Source organism: Medicago truncatula, chromosome 7, assembly GCF_003473485.1.
Source record: "Medicago truncatula cultivar Jemalong A17 chromosome 7, MtrunA17r5.0-ANR, whole genome shotgun sequence".
NCBI lineage: Eukaryota > Viridiplantae > Streptophyta > Magnoliopsida > Fabales > Fabaceae > Medicago > Medicago truncatula.
This window is the reverse complement of record NC_053048.1, coordinates 44,600,284-44,618,489: the sequence shown is the minus strand read 5'-3', so window position 1 is coordinate 44,618,489 and position 18,206 is coordinate 44,600,284. Positions and strand designations below refer to the sequence as shown.

Here is an 18,206-nt window from a genome sequence, read left to right as displayed (position 1 = left end):
AGGCCTAACAAGGAATGGTGGCAAATGAACAAGAAGTTCACAAACACATTGGTTGTCCACTTTCCTAGCTTATCGACAACAATTTTCTTCCTCTTGTTGAAGTATAATTCATATTCTAATGTTAGTTAGTAGAGGATAAATCCAACTATGTTTGTTGGTTAGTTAGTTAGTAAGTAACTAACTAGTTAGTTAGTTTGTTAGTGGCTTGTAGTGCAAGTTACTCAACTTAGCCTATAAGTACTTAACTTTTGTATTCAGTTGATATAGATTGTATAGCACACATCTCATATTCAATAATAGAAGAGTTTTATCATTCCTTTGTAGTTTTCTCTCTAAGTGTGAGTGTGTAGAGATCATTCTAATCTTTCTCTCAATTATGTATGTGCATGTTCTATCAGTGGCATCAGAGCCTCTGGTTCATGATCCATGGGGTTTCAAGGATAGATTCCGCAAAGAGAATGCAATTCACTATCAACTAAACAACAAGGCAGATGTGGTAATGGTTTATGCATATGAGATTGGCACTTGGTTATTAATACATGTGGTGTCAATAATGGCTTTTGAAAAGGAGTTTTCTCAAGTCAAGAAATGGGAGAAGTGGGTAGTGAGGATACAAGAAATCTTTGGTTTGCAGATATTGCTAGAAAAGATCCAAAGTGGTATTCAAAAAGAGGAAGAGAGGCTTCCTGCGAGAAATCCATGAAAGGAGATAAAAAAAGCTCTTTTCAAGATCCATGAGTGTGGATAAAGTGAATTCAGAAGAAAGAGATAATAAGGCTCTGGTTTTGGTCCATAAAAGTATGGATAAGGTGAATTCAGATTGGATTAATTTCTTCTACCAAAAGTGTAGATTCTTCTACCCAAAGTGCAAATAAGGCGTGGAAAGCTCAAAGAGGAGCTGTTTCAAACAAAGCTCTACAAGGAGCTGAAGAAGAAAGAAGTGATCAAGAGAGAAACATGGAGATAGAGGGAAAACATAATGAAAATCAAGAAACTGGTTCAGAAACCGAAGAAGAAGAACAAGGTTAAAACGTTTATTCTTGTTCATATTTAATTTTAAGTATTGTTCAGTTTTATGAAGAATTGCAAGGAGGTTGCAATGTTAAACAAAGAATTCATGTTATGATGTTTCGTTGTTATTCACTTGAGAATTCAGTCTTGGTTGTGAGGTTTATGCCGGAGAGGCTAAAGAATCCAAGAAAGAGGGGTTCTATCACTACCAAGAGAGATAGATCGAATTATGCATAAAAAATGGATATGGGTGCTGTTGTTTCAAGTGATGAAGGTGATTGTGTGATTAAGACGTTCAAGTGGATTACACAATCAGCTATGAAAGCGTTTGTTCAGTCATATGAGGAAAAAGTGACCGAGTTAGCACAAGAAGGTGTTGATTTTATGCGTGGAATTGATGGCATATTCAGGTTATCAAAGTGTGTTCAAGGAATAAGGATTGGAGCAGAAAGTTCAGTTTTCTACAATAGTTAGAAGCAAGAGATGCTGATTCACATTCATTATCAGAAGCACAAGTAGATTCTGAAGAATCAAGCTAGTAGCAGTATGAATGATGTAGCAAGGCTTGAGAAGAAAAAGCCTCGTGATTTTAGTTTTGTTCCAATTTAAGATGTTAGTAGAATCTGAATTAAGGGGGTGTGTTGAAGTATAATTCATATTCTGATGTTAGTTAGTAGAGGATAAATCCAACTATGTTTATTGGTTAGTTAGTTAGTAAGTAACTAATTAGTTGGTTAGTTTGTTAGTGGCTTGTAGTGCAAGTTACTCAACTTAGCCTATAAATACTTGGCTTTTGTATTCAGTTGATATAGATTGTATAGCAAACATCTCATACCTCTCATATTCAATAATAGAAGAGTTTTATCATTCCTCTGTAGTTTCCTCTCTAAGTGTGAGTGTGTAGAGATCATTCTAATCTTTCTCTCGATTATGTATGTGCATGTTCTATCACCTCTGTGGTATGGCGACGTCTATGTTTATATTCGTGTCTGTGACTGTGCCCATGCCCATGGTGGTGGTTTTTGTGCCCTCATCATTGCCACCATCATCATCCACATGTATAGTTTACCAGTGCAAACTAAGATCACAAAATGGGCGTTGATTTGTTGGTATAGTATGCCTAACTTCACTTTTAACATTTGAAATCAGGGTTAATATGTATTTACCCCCTGTAATTTAGGCGAGTTCCGGTTTACCTCCCAGTAAAAAAAAAGTTTAGATTCCAACCCTGTAAAATAAGATTATTTGATTTTAGCCCCTGACCTATGTGACTGTGCATAATTGCTGACGTGGCATGCTGACTGTGCAAATCTGATTATGTGGCGTGATGACTGTATTTTTTTTTTAAAGGGTAAACGTGACATTTGTATTTTAAAAAAAAAAAATCTGAAAAAATTATTAAAAATAATGAAAAAAAATAGAAAATTTAATAAAAAAAATCTGAAAAAATTAAAGAAAAAAATCACGAAAAAAAAATCTGGAAAAAGTTCAAAAAAATAAAAAATTATGGAAAAAATTTATATATATATATATATCAAAATTTTCAAAAAATATAAAAAAATTCTGAATTAAATTAAAATTATAAAAAATCGAAAATATAATATTATATAGTTATTTTGATTATGAAAATTTATTTCTAGAATTTTATTTTATTCGAAAATATAATCTAGATGAATAACAAGATACAGTGGATTTTGATTGACACCGTCACACCGGTATATAAGTCATGTTATACTATTGAATAACAAGCCCTTACTTCTATTCTTCATGATCTAATGTTATGTTTTTTTAATTATTGAAATATTTTCCAATATTTTTATTTTTTGTATAAAAAATAAAAAAAACAAAATTTTTAATTTCGAAAGAAAAATCTGAACTTTTTCTTTAAAAAAAGAAAATGCATTTTCTTATTATATTTATGAATTTCGAAATATATTAAGTTCCTGAATTTTCCAAAAATATAAATTTTTTGAAATATATATTTTTTTCTCATATTTTTAACTTTTTCCAGATTTTTTTATTATTTTTTAAAATTTTCTAGAACTTTTTAAATTTTTATTAATTTTTCCAAATTTTTTTCATTTTACCAGATTCTTTTTTATTTTTATTAAAATTTTCAGATTATTTTTTATTTTATTAAATTTTCCAGAATTTTTTAATTTGTTTAATCATATTTTTTATTTTAATTAATTTTTTCGTTATTTTTTTTTATTTTCCAGAATATTTTTCGTTTTTATTAATTTTTCCAGAATTTATTTAATTTTTTATGTTTTTTTTGTTTTTTTTAAATCACAAATGCCACGTGTACCATTTAAAAAAATAAAAATAATTATACAGTCAGTGTCCATTACACATGTGTCAGGTTTTTAAAAAAAAAATTAAAATAATTACACAGTGGCGTGCCACATCAACGTCTGCATGGGGTCAGGGGTGTTTTGTGGAGAATCTTAATATTATAGGGGTGTTTTGTGAAGAATCTTCATATGATAGGGTTGGAATCTAAACTTTTATTTTTACAGGGGATAAACCGGAACTTGTCCAAATTACAGGGGGTGAAGACATATTAACGCTGGAAACTATTGCCAACAATATTAGAGCTATTGCCATTATCTTGAAAATCTCAATTTTGTTTGCAGACATGATTAAAACACTATAAAAAGAACTCTACCAAAAAATTTAGAATTTTTAAAAAAAGAATGAGTAAAATATGAATTTTTAAACATCAAAAACTGAATATAATAGTAAAGAAAATCTAAAAATTGTAATAAAAAACGAAAATCTAGAAAATAAAATTTTCAAAATGATGACGCAAGTGCAATGAGGAAATTTTACTATATACCTCTACATCTATACTTTCACCCCAACATTTTACACAAACTTCCTATTATACCCTCCTATATAAACATAAGAGCATCCAGATTAATTATATTTTTCTCAATTTTTTCAAGCTTTCCGGTTTGCTACGGATCTTCTTCCTTTTCTTCCCTAGAAACCCAATGGTATTCCAACATTCATCATTCATTTTTCTTTTCGATTTCTACTTTTCATGTAACAATCTTTTTGAATCTCTCATTTTCTGTTTGTTCATAATCATATTTATTATCTATTAAATCTAATTATTTTTCAATTCCAATTCTCATAAACTCTTAATTTCTTCTCTTATTTTCATTTGATTTCTCTTTTAAAACTATCCATTCAGATCAAAACAAAATCTGCCGGAATAATATTCAGATTTCAATATGAATATGGTAAAATTCATTCACGCTTTGTTTTTCAGTTTTTACAATCCACTCACTCACTCTTCAATTGAATTGATCGGAGGATTGAAAAAAAAGAGGCTCCCCTTTTTTGCTTGCTATCAACAGAACATGTAATTCTAATTTGAAAAGTGGAAAACAACTTTTGGGTTTTTCTGTCTTTCGTTAATTGAAAAAGGCAAACAATGTAACTGCTTATAAGTTTGTGTTTGGAAACGCTCAAGTTTGGTGTCCAGTTTACCTTTTCGTTCGGAAAAAATGGTAGGTAGGGGTGAACTGAAGTTGGAAAATTGGAAAAAGGATAAAATTAGAATTTTTGGTAAATTGCAGGGGTGAAAGTATAGAGGTAAGGGTATAGGGTAAAATTTCCTCATTACACCCATGTGGGCTGGGTTGGATCGATCTACCTCGAGAATCTGGGTTAAAAGTACCCGATTCAGTTCGACCCATTTTGTTATCTTTTTCAACAGACCTAGCCACGCGAAGAACATAGCTGCACCGTTCTCTCTCTCTCTCTCTCTCTCTCTCTCTCTCCCTTTCCTGAATTCCGCCTTCTTGAACCGTAAGTTTATTTCATCTACTTGTGTTTATGCACTTTGAATTGACTTATCTGAGCTTGTAACTTATGACTTATACAATAACAATTTGACTATTTTATCCTCTTTCAGTAGAAATAGATTATTCATAAGTGCTTATTCAATACTCGCTTATGATATTATAAAAATGCTTATTATCGTTTACTTGTTAGATTATAGTGAGAAAAGGATATTTATATCAATGGAAATTCTGAATTCTATGTAATGAATCTGTGTTGTATAATAATTGACTCTTTTATTTGCTACAGACACATTCACTGCCAGTTTTGTCTACTATACTCAACTGCAACTGTGCAATTATACTAGAAGGAGCCATGTAAGTTCAAATGTGGCATTGGAATTCGTAGTTTGAGGAAGTTTAAGAAAATCATAGAAAAATGATATTTTGTGTTTCCAGGTCCAGGATATGCGTGAAGAATCTCCCTAAATATGTTGCAGAGGATCGACTAAAACAAGAATTTTCTAGGAAAGGAGAAATAACTGATGTCAAGCTTATGCGTACAAAGTATTGTTTCTTTCCTAAAGTCATAAAATCTTTATTCCAATCCTCATGGACACTTGTTTTGAATTTTAACTTTGTGTTGTTTACTGGTTAACTCAGAAACGGGAAAAGTCGCCAATTTGCTTTTATCGGATTTCGTACAGACCAGGAAGCTCAGGCAGCGATTAAATATTTTAATAAATCTTACCTTGACACGCAAGCAATTACTTGTGAGGTCGGTTGTTTATGCCATTATTTTTTCTTAACTTCTTTCACACTATTATATTATTTATCATATTACTGAAACTGAGAGCCATTAAAAATGCTCGACCATGTTTTTATCTACCAACCAGGTGGCTCAAAAACTTGGTGATGCAAATCTTCCTCGTCCGTGGAGTCGACATTCAACAAAAAAGGACGATAAAGTGATCACCACAGATGTTAGCAATCATGCTAGAGCTAAGGAACATGAAGACAATTCTATGGACATTGATGACCCAAAGCTTCAAGATTTTCTTCAGGTCATGCAACCTCGGGCAATGTCTAAGCTGTGGGCAAATGATACTTCAGTTGTATCCAATGATGGTAACAACCAACCAACACTGAATAAGGAGACCGAAAGTACATTAATTGCAAACCATCCTATCTTAAGCGACTCACATGTAGATGAGTTACCAAATAACCCTAAATCCGACAAGTCGCGTGATATTAAGCATGATGGAGTAATTTCTGATATGGATTATTTCAAGAGTAAAGTGACAACGGAGTGGTCTGATTCTGAAAGCAGTGATGATGACAGCAGTGATTCGGCGTCTTCTGACGACGATGACAAAGATAAACATAGTCATGCTACTGAACATGAAGAAAATCGTTGTAATAACCCTTCTGAAACAACCCCAAGAAGTGGTGCTCAAGAGTTAGATCTAGAAGACCAAAAAAATACCGTTGGAAAGGATGTTGCCAATGATAAGTCTCAAGTGAATGCAACTGAGGAAGAGGGGCAATTATCAAATCCAGAAGATAAGAAAGGAGTTTCTGAGCCGTGTCGACTGTTTGTCCGTAATCTGCCATATTCGACCACGTAATTTCTCAAATTATCTTATGGATGCATGTTTCATATTATTTTGCCTACTTTTCTTGTTATTGTTTTTCTACAAGAATGAATGTCTTCTGCAAGTTAATTTCAATTGACCTTAATATTTTGTATATTTCTAGTTGGTTTTATATTTTTATTGTTATTCTGTTGCAGTGAGGAGGAATTGGAAGAGCATTTCAGTCAGTTTGGCAGTGTCTCACAGGCTCATTTGGTTGTTGATAAGGATACTAAACGATCCAAAGGAATAGCTTATATTCATTTTTCAGCTCCAGAGTTTGCAGCCAGGTAACAACTAGATGGATAGAAACTTTAGTCTCACCTTAATTTATACCAACTATTATATTGTAAATCTTTCTTTTTGCTTATGGTTGAGTTGTAGAATTTGTGAGGGAATGCTTTTGAAGCATTAAGTCATTTTTTTTAAAGAATCTTCAGGTTGCAGATGTAGGCATAAATAATCTTTTGTCCAATCCAAGCACTTGGTGAACCTTCCCTTGAAAGCTAGCTATCATCAAGAGGGAATCAATCCACTTTAACACTACTCCTCGGATTAGGCGCGTCTCGGTGTCAGACATGCGTCTCGGTGTCAGACTTGCGCCGTGTCCGACACCGATATGACACCGACACATATTATTACATTGAATCATGAAATTTTGTTAAATTATTAGTGGTGTCGGCGTGGCAGTGTCCGTGTCTGTATCCGTGTTTCATATCACTGAGCATCCCATACTACTTGATGGGAGACTTAGGCACCCCGTTCCATAAAACCCAACCTTATCCACCTTCACGCAGAGTTACTTATTTAGTGGTTATGGTTAATTTAGGGTGTGTCTTTTCAATTTGAAACAATTTCATTTGATTAGCTTTAGAGGATCTGGGAGAATTGAGGAGCAAAATACTTTATGATGTTGTGTCACCTATGCTTCCTTTGTCTTGTATTTGGCTTTTGTGAATTGTTCATGTCTCTAAGGATTCTTCTCAGTCTTTTAATGTCCATCCATTGTCTATTTAAGGGTGTATTGCAAGGTAGTCAAAATCGTGATCCAACTCGTAGGATTGTACGATTTTATGATCTTGTCACCCCTTGGCGTGCTGGGGTGTGGTTGGAATCGTAATCTGATGGATGCGGTAAGGATCGCCGCAGAAGATCGTGAAAAATATGAAATGGTACGCGTCGGCTGCTGCTGTTCATGCTGTGCAGAGTTGTTGTTTCCGGGTCGGATATACAACCTGTTTTCTTAAAACGACGTTGTTTCTAAATCCCTAAAATACAACACGTGAAAGGCACATGCGCGATGTTTCCTTTTTCTTTTTCTTTTTTTTTTGTCGTGTTGTCTTGTGTTTTTTTGTTATACGCTGAGGTATTTTTTTTTACGTTTGTATTTTGTTTTGTTTGCTGCACACTTTTTTTTCTACTACTTTTACAACTTCCTTTCTTTTTTGTTAACTAATAATTCTTTCAAAAAATTAATAACTAATAATGTGATATCAAAAATCCATACACATAAACACAGTAAAATTCCCGTAAAAAAAATTAATAATAAAATAAAATATTTTATGTTATATTATTTTTAATTAATAAGGTGTCCTAAAAGAAAATAATTTATTTGTTTTTCATCAAGTAATTAAGGTATTCTGAAGGGTTTTTTATGCATACACATAGGTATGTCGATTTGTGAATTTGGTAGGATCTTGCGATCCGTGTTACGATCTCCCGATTTACGATCTTGTGACCTCTCTCCGATCTTGCCTAGGATCTCGATTTTGACTACCTTGGTGTATTGGTAGACATGTGATGGGTTGGATTTTGCTTGTTGTCTCTTCTGTTGTTAAGGAGGGAATTCCAAGAGTGTCTTGTTTTTGTTCTTGTTTCTTTTAAATAATACTTGTAACTAGCTAAAATAGTATATTTTGTATTTAAATGATCAAAATTTGGATTTTCCACTTGGGCCTTGTCCTGTAAAGTGAGTTGCCCATTTTAGAGGAGCCGGATCCTGGAAAATGATAGGATTACTATTGGTTTGAGTTATCAAAAAGTTCTAAAACATCTAAGAACCTCTTGAAATTTATTGGTAATGTTTTCTGCAATGAATCGAAGTAGGTTGGAATTGCATAATTCCACGTCAATTGAATTGTATCTGTAGCTAAAACATCACTAGACTTCAGATAGCTGCTACGTTTAGCAACACTAATACTATCTCAAAGCTTAAGCTGGTGCTTGTCAACAGTTGATTGTAATTTATGCAATTGTATGATAAATGTTTATCAGGGCGCTAGAAGAGTCGGACAATTCAATCTTCCAGGGGAGATTATTGCATGTTATGCCAGCTATACCAAGACATTCAAACAATGAAGAGTAAGGCATAATATTGCTTCATCAACAATGTTAAATTGTATATTTGCATTATCATGTATTGTCATTTTATGGTTTACATGTTGTAGGAACAAGGACCAAGGCTCTAAAACTCTCAAACAACGAAGAGATGAAGAAAGGAAAGCAGCTGAAGCTAAAGGAGATACCAGAGCATGGAATAGTCTGTTCATGCGCCCTGATACAGTATGTTTCCTTACGATGAAATTGAAATTTATGATTCTATTATTTCATCCTTTTTGAGTTGCCAATTTTTCAATAGTTCATTCATGTTTTGAATAATGCTTATTTTATCTTCATATTTTCTATAGAAAGTCACAACTTGTGGCATGATTTCAAATTTTGACGTTGTTCTTTATGTATTTGTTGCTCTAGTTCAGAAGCAAAGCACTTGTTCCTGCACTGTTAGCAACCATTTCCTCATGAAACAAGTCTATTCTATTTTTGGGGAGGGTTTCCTTGTGCTTTGGTTAGGTTTTGGTGTGTGTGCGTGTGGGGGGGGTGATGGTGGGAGCATCACTTGTTGAAGAGGGATGCTCAGTTTATGTTTTGCCCCCAAAACCTGTAGGATTGAACTGTTATAGTCTCACAATGGATATTTCATTGAGGTTGCTATTTCTAACATTCATAGAGATTGGGTGTGTCAGCTGTTTTAATCTTAAGAACTTTTAGGCGCATTTAATTTGCAAAAAAATGAAAGACTGGACGGCACAAAACTACTTCTATGTTTGATTTGAAGAATGGTTGTCTAACTAAACAAAGCGAAACTTGAAGGATATGACACTTCTTAAATTTTCTTATTTAGTAATAAATCCATGGGATAGCTTTTTGTCCCACTCACAACAAAGTCGAAAAGTATTAAAGTACCCAACCTTTTCATTTCATCCTCAATAGCTATTTTCCCCGAAGTTCCTCCTCTCTCTAATGTACCTTCTCCATTGTTTCATCCCCTCATGTTCCTCAAAACAACTTGCGTTGTGCATTGATCACCTAACAGAAAATAGAACAAAAGGTTGTGTTGTAATTTGATAACTTGTACTGTGTTATTCTGTTTGTCCAGTCCTGCTAGGTTGATCAAGCACACACTTTGCCAACTGTTGTACTTTATTTTGGAAGATTACCTGTTTTTCTTCTTTTTTTTTTTTTTTGAAAGATCTATTTTTCTTCTATTTGTTTATCTCCTCTTGCTTTTCAAATATTTTTCCTTTGCTATAAAAAATATCCAGGGTTAGTAAGTTTTGCTTCCATACATATATAAAAAAGTATAATTTTTTATATTGGGCTTATGTAGTGTGTGGTGTGAGAAACTGTTGACAACTTTCTTTTATTGAGAAAATAGGTAAAACTGTTGATGTTTCCATTTTCTAATGCAGTCATAATTTCATTTTTCCTTGGGATTATAATATTTCCTTTTATTGGTGGGTGCAAATATGTTGTTTTTTAGTGATGGAATTAACATCATTGTCTTATTGATTATACTTCCTAAAATATTTTAATCATGTGTTGATGTTAATAGATTGTAGAAAACGCTGCTCGGAAACATGGTGTTAGTAAAAGTGATTTTCTGGATCCAGAAGCTGATGGTCTTGCTTCACGGTATTCTCTGGCAGAAACTGACGGGATTAAAGAAACAAAAAATGCATTTAGAAAAGCTGGAGTGAACGTGGAGTCTCTGGAGGAGCATGCGAAGGGTAAAGTTGATGGCAGGAAAAGAAGTAACCATGTACTTTTAGCGAAAAATTTGCCATATGGTGCTACGGAAAATGATCTTGCAAAGATGTTTGGGAAATTTGGTAGTTTGGATAAAATAATTCTGCCCTCGACAAAAACATTGGCCCTGGTATTTCCCTCTCCTTATGTTCATGATGTGTCTTATGTATTTTTTATTTTGGGGGGTGGCCGTGGGTACTTTTGATATCTTATTATTCTATCATATAGCCTAGTTTTGTTATAATTTCTACTAAAGTTTTGTTTCAATTATGTCTTAATTCAACTTTCAACGTATTTCTTCTTCCATAATATGTGGTTGTGGAACAGTCTTGTGTCCTAATATCCTAAAGAAAAAACAAATAACAATCTTTTGCATGAAGTTTATTCTTTCAACTTTCGATAGTATTTCTTCTTCCATAATATGTGGTTGTGGAACAGTCTTGTGTCCTAATATCCTAAAGAAAAAACAAATTACAATCTTTTGCATGAAGCTTATTCTTTTACATTTTAAAAACTATATTACCACACCGTTATTGTATTATTTATATTTGTTTTTTTCATAATAATAAATATTATGGTCCTTTTGGTTCTACATGTTCTCCTCTGCACCATGAGCTGTATTATTGGATTTCTTTGTAGAGTTAGGATCCGTTGACACTAGGTGTAAGTCATAAGACTAGGTGTAATGTACTCCAAATCTCGACTGTTAAATATAATGTATCAAATGGCTCGTAATATTCCATCTGTGAAATAAATAAAAAAACTAATTGAGGCGTGCGTGTGATTTTGTCTTCATTCCCATTATAAATATCATAGAAACCTAATTCATCAGTGTGTCTCACTAATATCTAGACTTACAGATTTGTACGAAGTTTATATATATTATTATGATGCGTCATGAAAAAATTAATCCCAAATTCTAAAACAAGAGCACTTAGCATTGGAGGATTACTGAAATTGACATGATTGAGATATATTTATATGGCCACAAATTTGCACCCAAATTGTCTATTTTCATATTGATGATTGAAGGTTCAACAAACCACAAACTGATAGGAATGAACTCTAATACTATATGCTATCTAAAATCAAAATCTAAAGCCTGATCATTACGGGAGAAGTGGTATGACCCCAACGTTGGCTTCTGCAACTCTGAGCAGCGCTGAACATTGTGCATTAGTTCAATCAGTATATTGTGTCGGGGAGAAAAAAAAAATGAAATTGCACGCATGCTTCACTTAAGAGTTTTATTTTATTTTTTATTTTGCATAGATGGAATATATGATTCATTGGATCAATCAAATTGAATGGATGATATTTGGTATAAGCCTTTTGATCTACACTTGGTTTCAATGGATCCTAACTCTTTCTAATATATGTATTATGGGAACTTTATTATACTTATAGGCATTTTGTTGCATATTTGTTTTAATTGATTGGTGGAGCTTGTCTTCAGCAGGGAGGCATCTTGAAAGTTATTGCTTTTATTGTTATTTGTTCATTGTTTAATGAATAGGTAAACACTAAATTCTTCTTGTTCAAGCTTTGAATTATTTAGAGATGATATTTCAGGTTATTTTTCTCGAACCAGCAGAAGCTAAAGCTGCTTTTAGAGGTTTAGCTTACAAGCGTTACAAGTAAGATCTTTTGTTTCTTTTGGTCACTAGTTCCATGCAACATTGTTAAGTGATAAGCAATATTTTATTAGCTTCTATGAATAGACAATCAGTCATTTATGTTATCTTCACTGAATGAATTTATTGTTTCTTCCTCTGTTGAATACGAGTCGATCTTCATAGGAAAGAAAGAGAGAACATTTTCCTTGCAAATTGCAATATGTATGATGCTGGTTTGTATTGTGCAAAAGTTAATGTGCTCTGGCTCTCCTGTGTTATTTGAAAAAGATAAAGGATAAAATTGAAAGAATAGTTTTGTCAAAAATATGTGTCTTACACCCAAAAGGGAAGTGTGTGGGGGGTGGCGTTAGAGTGTACAATAATCCAGAACTATGCCCATAACTTCGTAGTTTTAATCTTATTTCCGCAGTGATTGGACTAAAGCTTGGATTTTGTTAGTTGGGAAGGATTGACACTTTGAGATGTTGCACAACCACAATTTCATCCCCCTCCACTAAGCTAACAATAGGGATCCCATATTTTATTTATTGATGGTTATTGACTTGATTTGTGCTCTATTCAATGTAGGGATGCTCCGTTATACTTGGAGTGGGCTCCTTCCGATATTCTTACCCCAAAATTAACATCTATAAATGATGAGGTGAATATTGTAATTGGTGAAAAGGATGTCAAGAGGGGGATATTAGAGAAAGACGTGGAAAGAATATCAGATGCTGATATTGATCCAGACAGAATAGAGGTTTGGCCTATTTTTACCATTCTTTTGCTCTAGTTGTGTTTGGTTTAGTTTGTTTTGATGCATTAGTCTTTTGCAAGAATTGATGTAAAATAGAAAAGAGAGAAATGTGAGGTCAATGGATAAAAATAAAATATAAATGCATAGGACAAGTTGTATATGCAATAAAACTGACAATAAAAAAATGATAAATTCATTTTACTTATTAGGTTGAATTATTCTATTGATCGCTGAACTCCAAATTTTAATATAGATTCCTCAACTAAAAATGTTATAAATCGGGTCTCTGAACTTCTCAATAATTTATTGTTATGGCCTTCATCTCTTTGTTATTCATTCAATAATTTATATGTCAATAAGAACAGAACTTTGAAGTGAAATATCATTTTCTGTATTGATTGTCAATTTGAAGGACGTTTATCCCATGGACATATTCATTCTCTGGCCTTGCCTTTAGGGAAATTGTTTGCCACCACTCTAATTTTGTCCTCCACAGATTACTATGCAATTCAGTCAATATTTATTTTGATATTTTGTACATTAACCATTGCTAAATAATCCATAATTATTACTCTTCTATCATTTGATTAAGCTATCATACTTCAGGCTCGGTCCTTGTTTGTCAAGAACCTAAACTTCAAGACAACAGACGAGGTTTTGAGGGAACATTTCAGTGAACACATGAAGGAGGGGCGGATTTTGAGTGTCAAGGTAAATGGATTTGAGTGCTAGGTGACTCATTTTACTTTTGATGACTTGGCTATTTTTCATTTTTTTTTTTTGTTTCACTGCTTTCTAAAATAGGTGAAGAAGCATTTGAAAAATGGGAAAAATGTTTCTATGGGATTTGGATTTGTTGAGTTTGACTCCACAGAGACTGCTACGAGTGTTTGCAACGATTTACAGGTATTTGCACATTTGAATCAAAAGATGCATGTTATATGTATTTAAATCCTAATGATGGTTATGGTTGTTTCATTTTTTAATAACTTTTTTGGTTTGGGTATAGGGGACTGTTTTGGACGGTCATGCTCTTATTTTACAACTCTGTCATGTCAAGAATGATGATGATAAAGTACAAAAGAAAGTTGAGAAAGATAAGAGTTCAACCAAGTTACTTGTGAAAAATGTTGCCTTTGAGGCAACAGAGAAGGACCTGAGACAATTATTTAGCCCGTTTGGCCAGGTGATTACTATTAAAAATGATAATTTTAGTACAATTGCTAGCAAACATTCATTCTCTCAGCCAGAATATGAACATTTAGCTGTTTACTACAAATTTTTAGAAGTTTTCCTTTCACTGTGCAGATTAAAAGTTTAAGATTACCAATGAAGTTTGGAAATCATAGAGGATTTGCTTTTGTGGAGTATGTTACTCAGCAGGAGGCACAAAATGCACTTACAGCACTCTCAAGTACCCACTTGTATGGCAGACATCTGGTAAGTGAAACTCAGTGATTGATTTGAGAAATTCTCTTTAGGGAATATCTACACTTCCCCTTGTTTTAGGTGGTGTACATACTTTCAAATTAGATTGCAAACAGTTGAAAAACAACGGGCCTTGTTATTTTCAGGTAATAGAGAGAGCGAAAGAAGGTGAGAGTTTGGAGGAACTGCGGGCTCGAACTGCTGCTCAATTTAATGAACATAGTGGATTTCAAGATACTAACTTATCCAAGAAAAGGAAGGGCATCAGTATGTTAGATGAAGGAAATATGAAGTTTGAAAGGTTTGATTAGTGCTTCGTTCAAGAATTTGAGGTTTCTGTATATATCCCGAAGTTCAGGGATGTCAATTTTGTAGATTGTAGTAAATTGTTTAATTTGTCGCTGTTTGGTGTTCTTGCAATTATTACTATTTATTACCATGTTTAAAAGATGCAGTAAAATTATATGGTCATGAATATATTGAGTTTGACATACTGTATGGTTAATATCACAATTTTAGGAATTAATTTGATTTATACTAAAACGAGATTTTTGTTTAGAAAGATTCAAGACACTGATGGTGCAAAATTGCTACTGGTGATTTATCAATTCTCATGACAATATGAAAAGCATTATTAGCCAAGGCTAATCAATTGAGTAAAGGAACCTATGTCATAATGAAAAAATATACATCTACACGCTTGAACAATTTACTCTCACAAATTGGTCTTACAACTCACGAGGTATCTTCTGAAAATGGCGTGAAAGATATGGAATTATTTTAAAATCAATTAGCTAATACCGGTACATAATTATTCAATTCATATCAAACATAAATTCACGAATAAATAAATCTAGCATTGCTTACAACCTTTACCAATCGCAGTGTATACGGGACTTAACAGTAGCACAAGCTAAATAACAATACTATAGGAGCCACAAACAATAACTATAAACCCTTTTTTTTCTTTCCCGACATACTGTAACATAACATTGACATGTAAAAACTTTGAAGAGAAAAAAAACCAAACAAACACAGGATAATAATAACTGTATAACCTGCATCATAATCAATGCAAGTTTGAGAATCATATTGGACCACCACAGGAGTAAGTGATCTCGCAGTCTTCACCAATGTTGAGTGTGTAGAGATGTAAAGGCCTAACAAGGAATGGTGGCAAACGAACAAGAAGTTCACAAACACATTGGTTGTCCACTTCCCTAGCCCATCGGCAACAATTTTCTTGCTCAGCGGTCTGGTGACGTCTATGCTTGTGTCCGTGTTTGTGACCGTGCCCATGTCCATGCCCATGATCGCGATGGTGGTTTTTGTGCCCCTCATCATTGCCACCATCATCGTCACCACCATCATCATCATCACCACCATCATCATCAGGTGCTGGCGGGGGCTCTAAGGGGGCAGGTGGTACCCCTGGTGTGAAGGGTAACCTTCCACATGCATAGTTTACTAGTGCAAACTGAGATGCACAAAGTGGGCGTTGATTTGTTGGTGTAGTAGGCCTACCTTCGCTTTCAATCTTTGGCACTATTGCCAACAATGTTAGAGCCATTGCCATTATCTTGAAAATCTCAATTTTCTTCATTTTGAAATTTTCAACTCTAATCATCAGATATTACAAGAATTTAGGAGTTCATATAGGTACACTTTGAAGTGATGATTATATTTATACTTGCAAATTGAAAGGGGTAGCATTTTCGATAGGTAGTTTACAAAGAGTGTGAGTTGCGTTTCTATTTGTTTAAGAACTCATCATCCATTTTGTGTGATGATCCTTTGTAGGTGACGTACAAATTATTCTAAATGAGGGTTCACCCACCAACCTTTTTAACTGAACAATTTTTTAATTAATTAGTCTAGCATTGATGAGAGGAGCGTAGTTTAATGATAGATAAGTTAGCATCATGCATAACTTGTGAGGGAGAGGCACTTTTCCATATATTAGAAAATAAAGAGTGAGATAAACAAATGTTGCAAAAACATAATAAAGGGTAAGATTTAAAAAGGGGTTTGGTGTCGTCAAAAGTTTTTATAATCACTATACTTTGTTTAGAGAATAAGGATCAGACGGTTTATATTCATATTTAGAATATGAACTGTCTAAAAACAAATTCAACAATATATATGTTGTGGCTTCACTTTAAAATTTTTGACCGCATCAAATCCATTTTTTAGAAATAATTGTACGCAGTCATGCTTATTGCAGAGTCAACAATTAAGCTAGATGAGCATATCTTTTCACCCATCAAGTACCAACATTAAAGGGTAATCATATGTGACCAAACCTTGAATTTTGAGGACACAAAAAAGACAGCAATTACATATGATTTTGTGATTAGAATATGATATGTAAGACTACATAGAAACAAATAAATGACATTTAAACCTATAACTGCTGATTTGAAAAACTTTTTGATGACGGGTGTTAGTGACAGGTGATATTGCACTTTGCAAGGTTGGGTGGATATTTATGCCCTAACTATTTTGTTTGAATAATATTTGATGATGTGATAAATATTTTGTGAGTTGTTTGTTTGTGTTATCGATCCTTTTGGTGTGTTTGTGAAAAAAGAGTGAACTTTTTGTACATTTCATCACTTAAAAAAAATTATATACGATCTGAGTTGGCCTATCAGGCCACTTACCCATGTTATGATCGGGCCAAACTCAATTGTACAGCCCATACATCAGTCGGGGCGTGCTGACCCAACCCAATATACGCATTGACCCAGGACGGACTAACCCATTTGACACCTTTAACAATAGCCAATGCCATATAGCATAGTTCCTTATGACCGGGCCAAACTCAATTGTACAGCCCATACATCAGTCGGGGCGTACTGACCCAACCCAATATACGCATTGACCCAGGACGGACTAGCCCATTTGACACCTTTAACAATAGCCAATGCCATATAGCACAGTTCCTATACTTTAAATAGTAAATTTTAGTATCTTTCAACAAAAAAAAGAAAGTAAATCTATCTATACTATACATAAAGAAAACAACATCTTTCAGTTCTTTTTGGCTGAATTTTTCTCTTTCAAAATAATGCTGTCAATTTTCAATACAAATAACATGTGTAACAAATAGATAAGAATAAATCTAAATATTAAAATAAAAGTGTAACAAACATAAATGTTCAGTTTTTTATTTTATCATTTAAAAAGTGCAACAAACTATTGTTAAAGAATGTAACAAACTAGATGAATATATTTATATTTTTTCTATAATAAAAGATTGTTGTTTGTGTTATCAAATAAATAAGAATTTAGATTATATATTTTGTTACATTTTTAATTTCATTGAAATCGATAATCATAATTAATTTGATTTGTTTTAATTTAAAAGCAAAAGAAATTTATATTTTTACTTTTAATCAAAATTAAAATTTTATTAAAAAAAACTGTTCATAATTTTTAAAATATGAATAAAAGTTTAAAAAATAAAAATGGAACTAAAAAGATTAATGGGCTGGACTCATCATATCAAATCCATATATTGTACTTGTTGTCGGGTGAACATATGTAACCCTAGTTTGAGTTGGTGCGGCTGTGTGCTTTTAAATTCTTTTCATTCACAATTGGAGTAAATAGTCAATTTCCCCCCTTGAAATTGTAGGTTTCGTCAATTACCCTCCTGAAATTAACAAAATTTCAATTACCCCCTGAAATTCCATAACGTTAATCAATTTACCCCCTCCGTCAAATTTTTCTGTTAACTGTTTACGATTATGATCAAATATACCCCATTCAGCATGCAAAACGATTGAAAGATGAAATAAATATTTCAAGGAAAAGGCATGGAACTGGTGATGAGAAAATAAAAACTTACGAATGAAAGAAGGAAAAGCTTAATTCTTTG

General features: G+C 33.1%; 2 protein-coding genes across 2 annotated transcripts; one reads left to right on the top strand and one right to left on the bottom strand.

The window, feature by feature from the left end:
- The first annotated feature begins 4,675 nt into the window (after positions 1-4,675).
- Positions 4,676-14,849, top strand: LOC25499102 (multiple RNA-binding domain-containing protein 1). The gene is made up of 16 exons (XM_024770511.2): positions 4,676-4,830; positions 5,113-5,180; positions 5,262-5,369; positions 5,466-5,580; positions 5,699-6,426; positions 6,595-6,726; positions 8,711-8,797; positions 8,884-8,998; positions 10,329-10,652; positions 12,095-12,159; positions 12,727-12,898; positions 13,502-13,606; positions 13,700-13,801; positions 13,905-14,081; positions 14,204-14,335; positions 14,470-14,849. Coding segments are annotated over exons 2-16 (2,529 nt in total). The 5' UTR covers positions 4,676-4,830; positions 5,113-5,178; the 3' UTR covers positions 14,635-14,849.
- A 242-nt stretch (positions 14,850-15,091) lies between these two features.
- Positions 15,092-16,128, bottom strand: LOC25499101 (uncharacterized). The gene has a single exon (XM_013594253.3). It carries the CDS (start codon positions 15,948-15,950, stop codon positions 15,411-15,413), a length of 540 nt encoding a protein of 179 aa, XP_013449707.2. The 5' UTR covers positions 15,951-16,128; the 3' UTR covers positions 15,092-15,410.
- Positions 16,129-18,206: the final 2,078 nt, after the last annotated feature.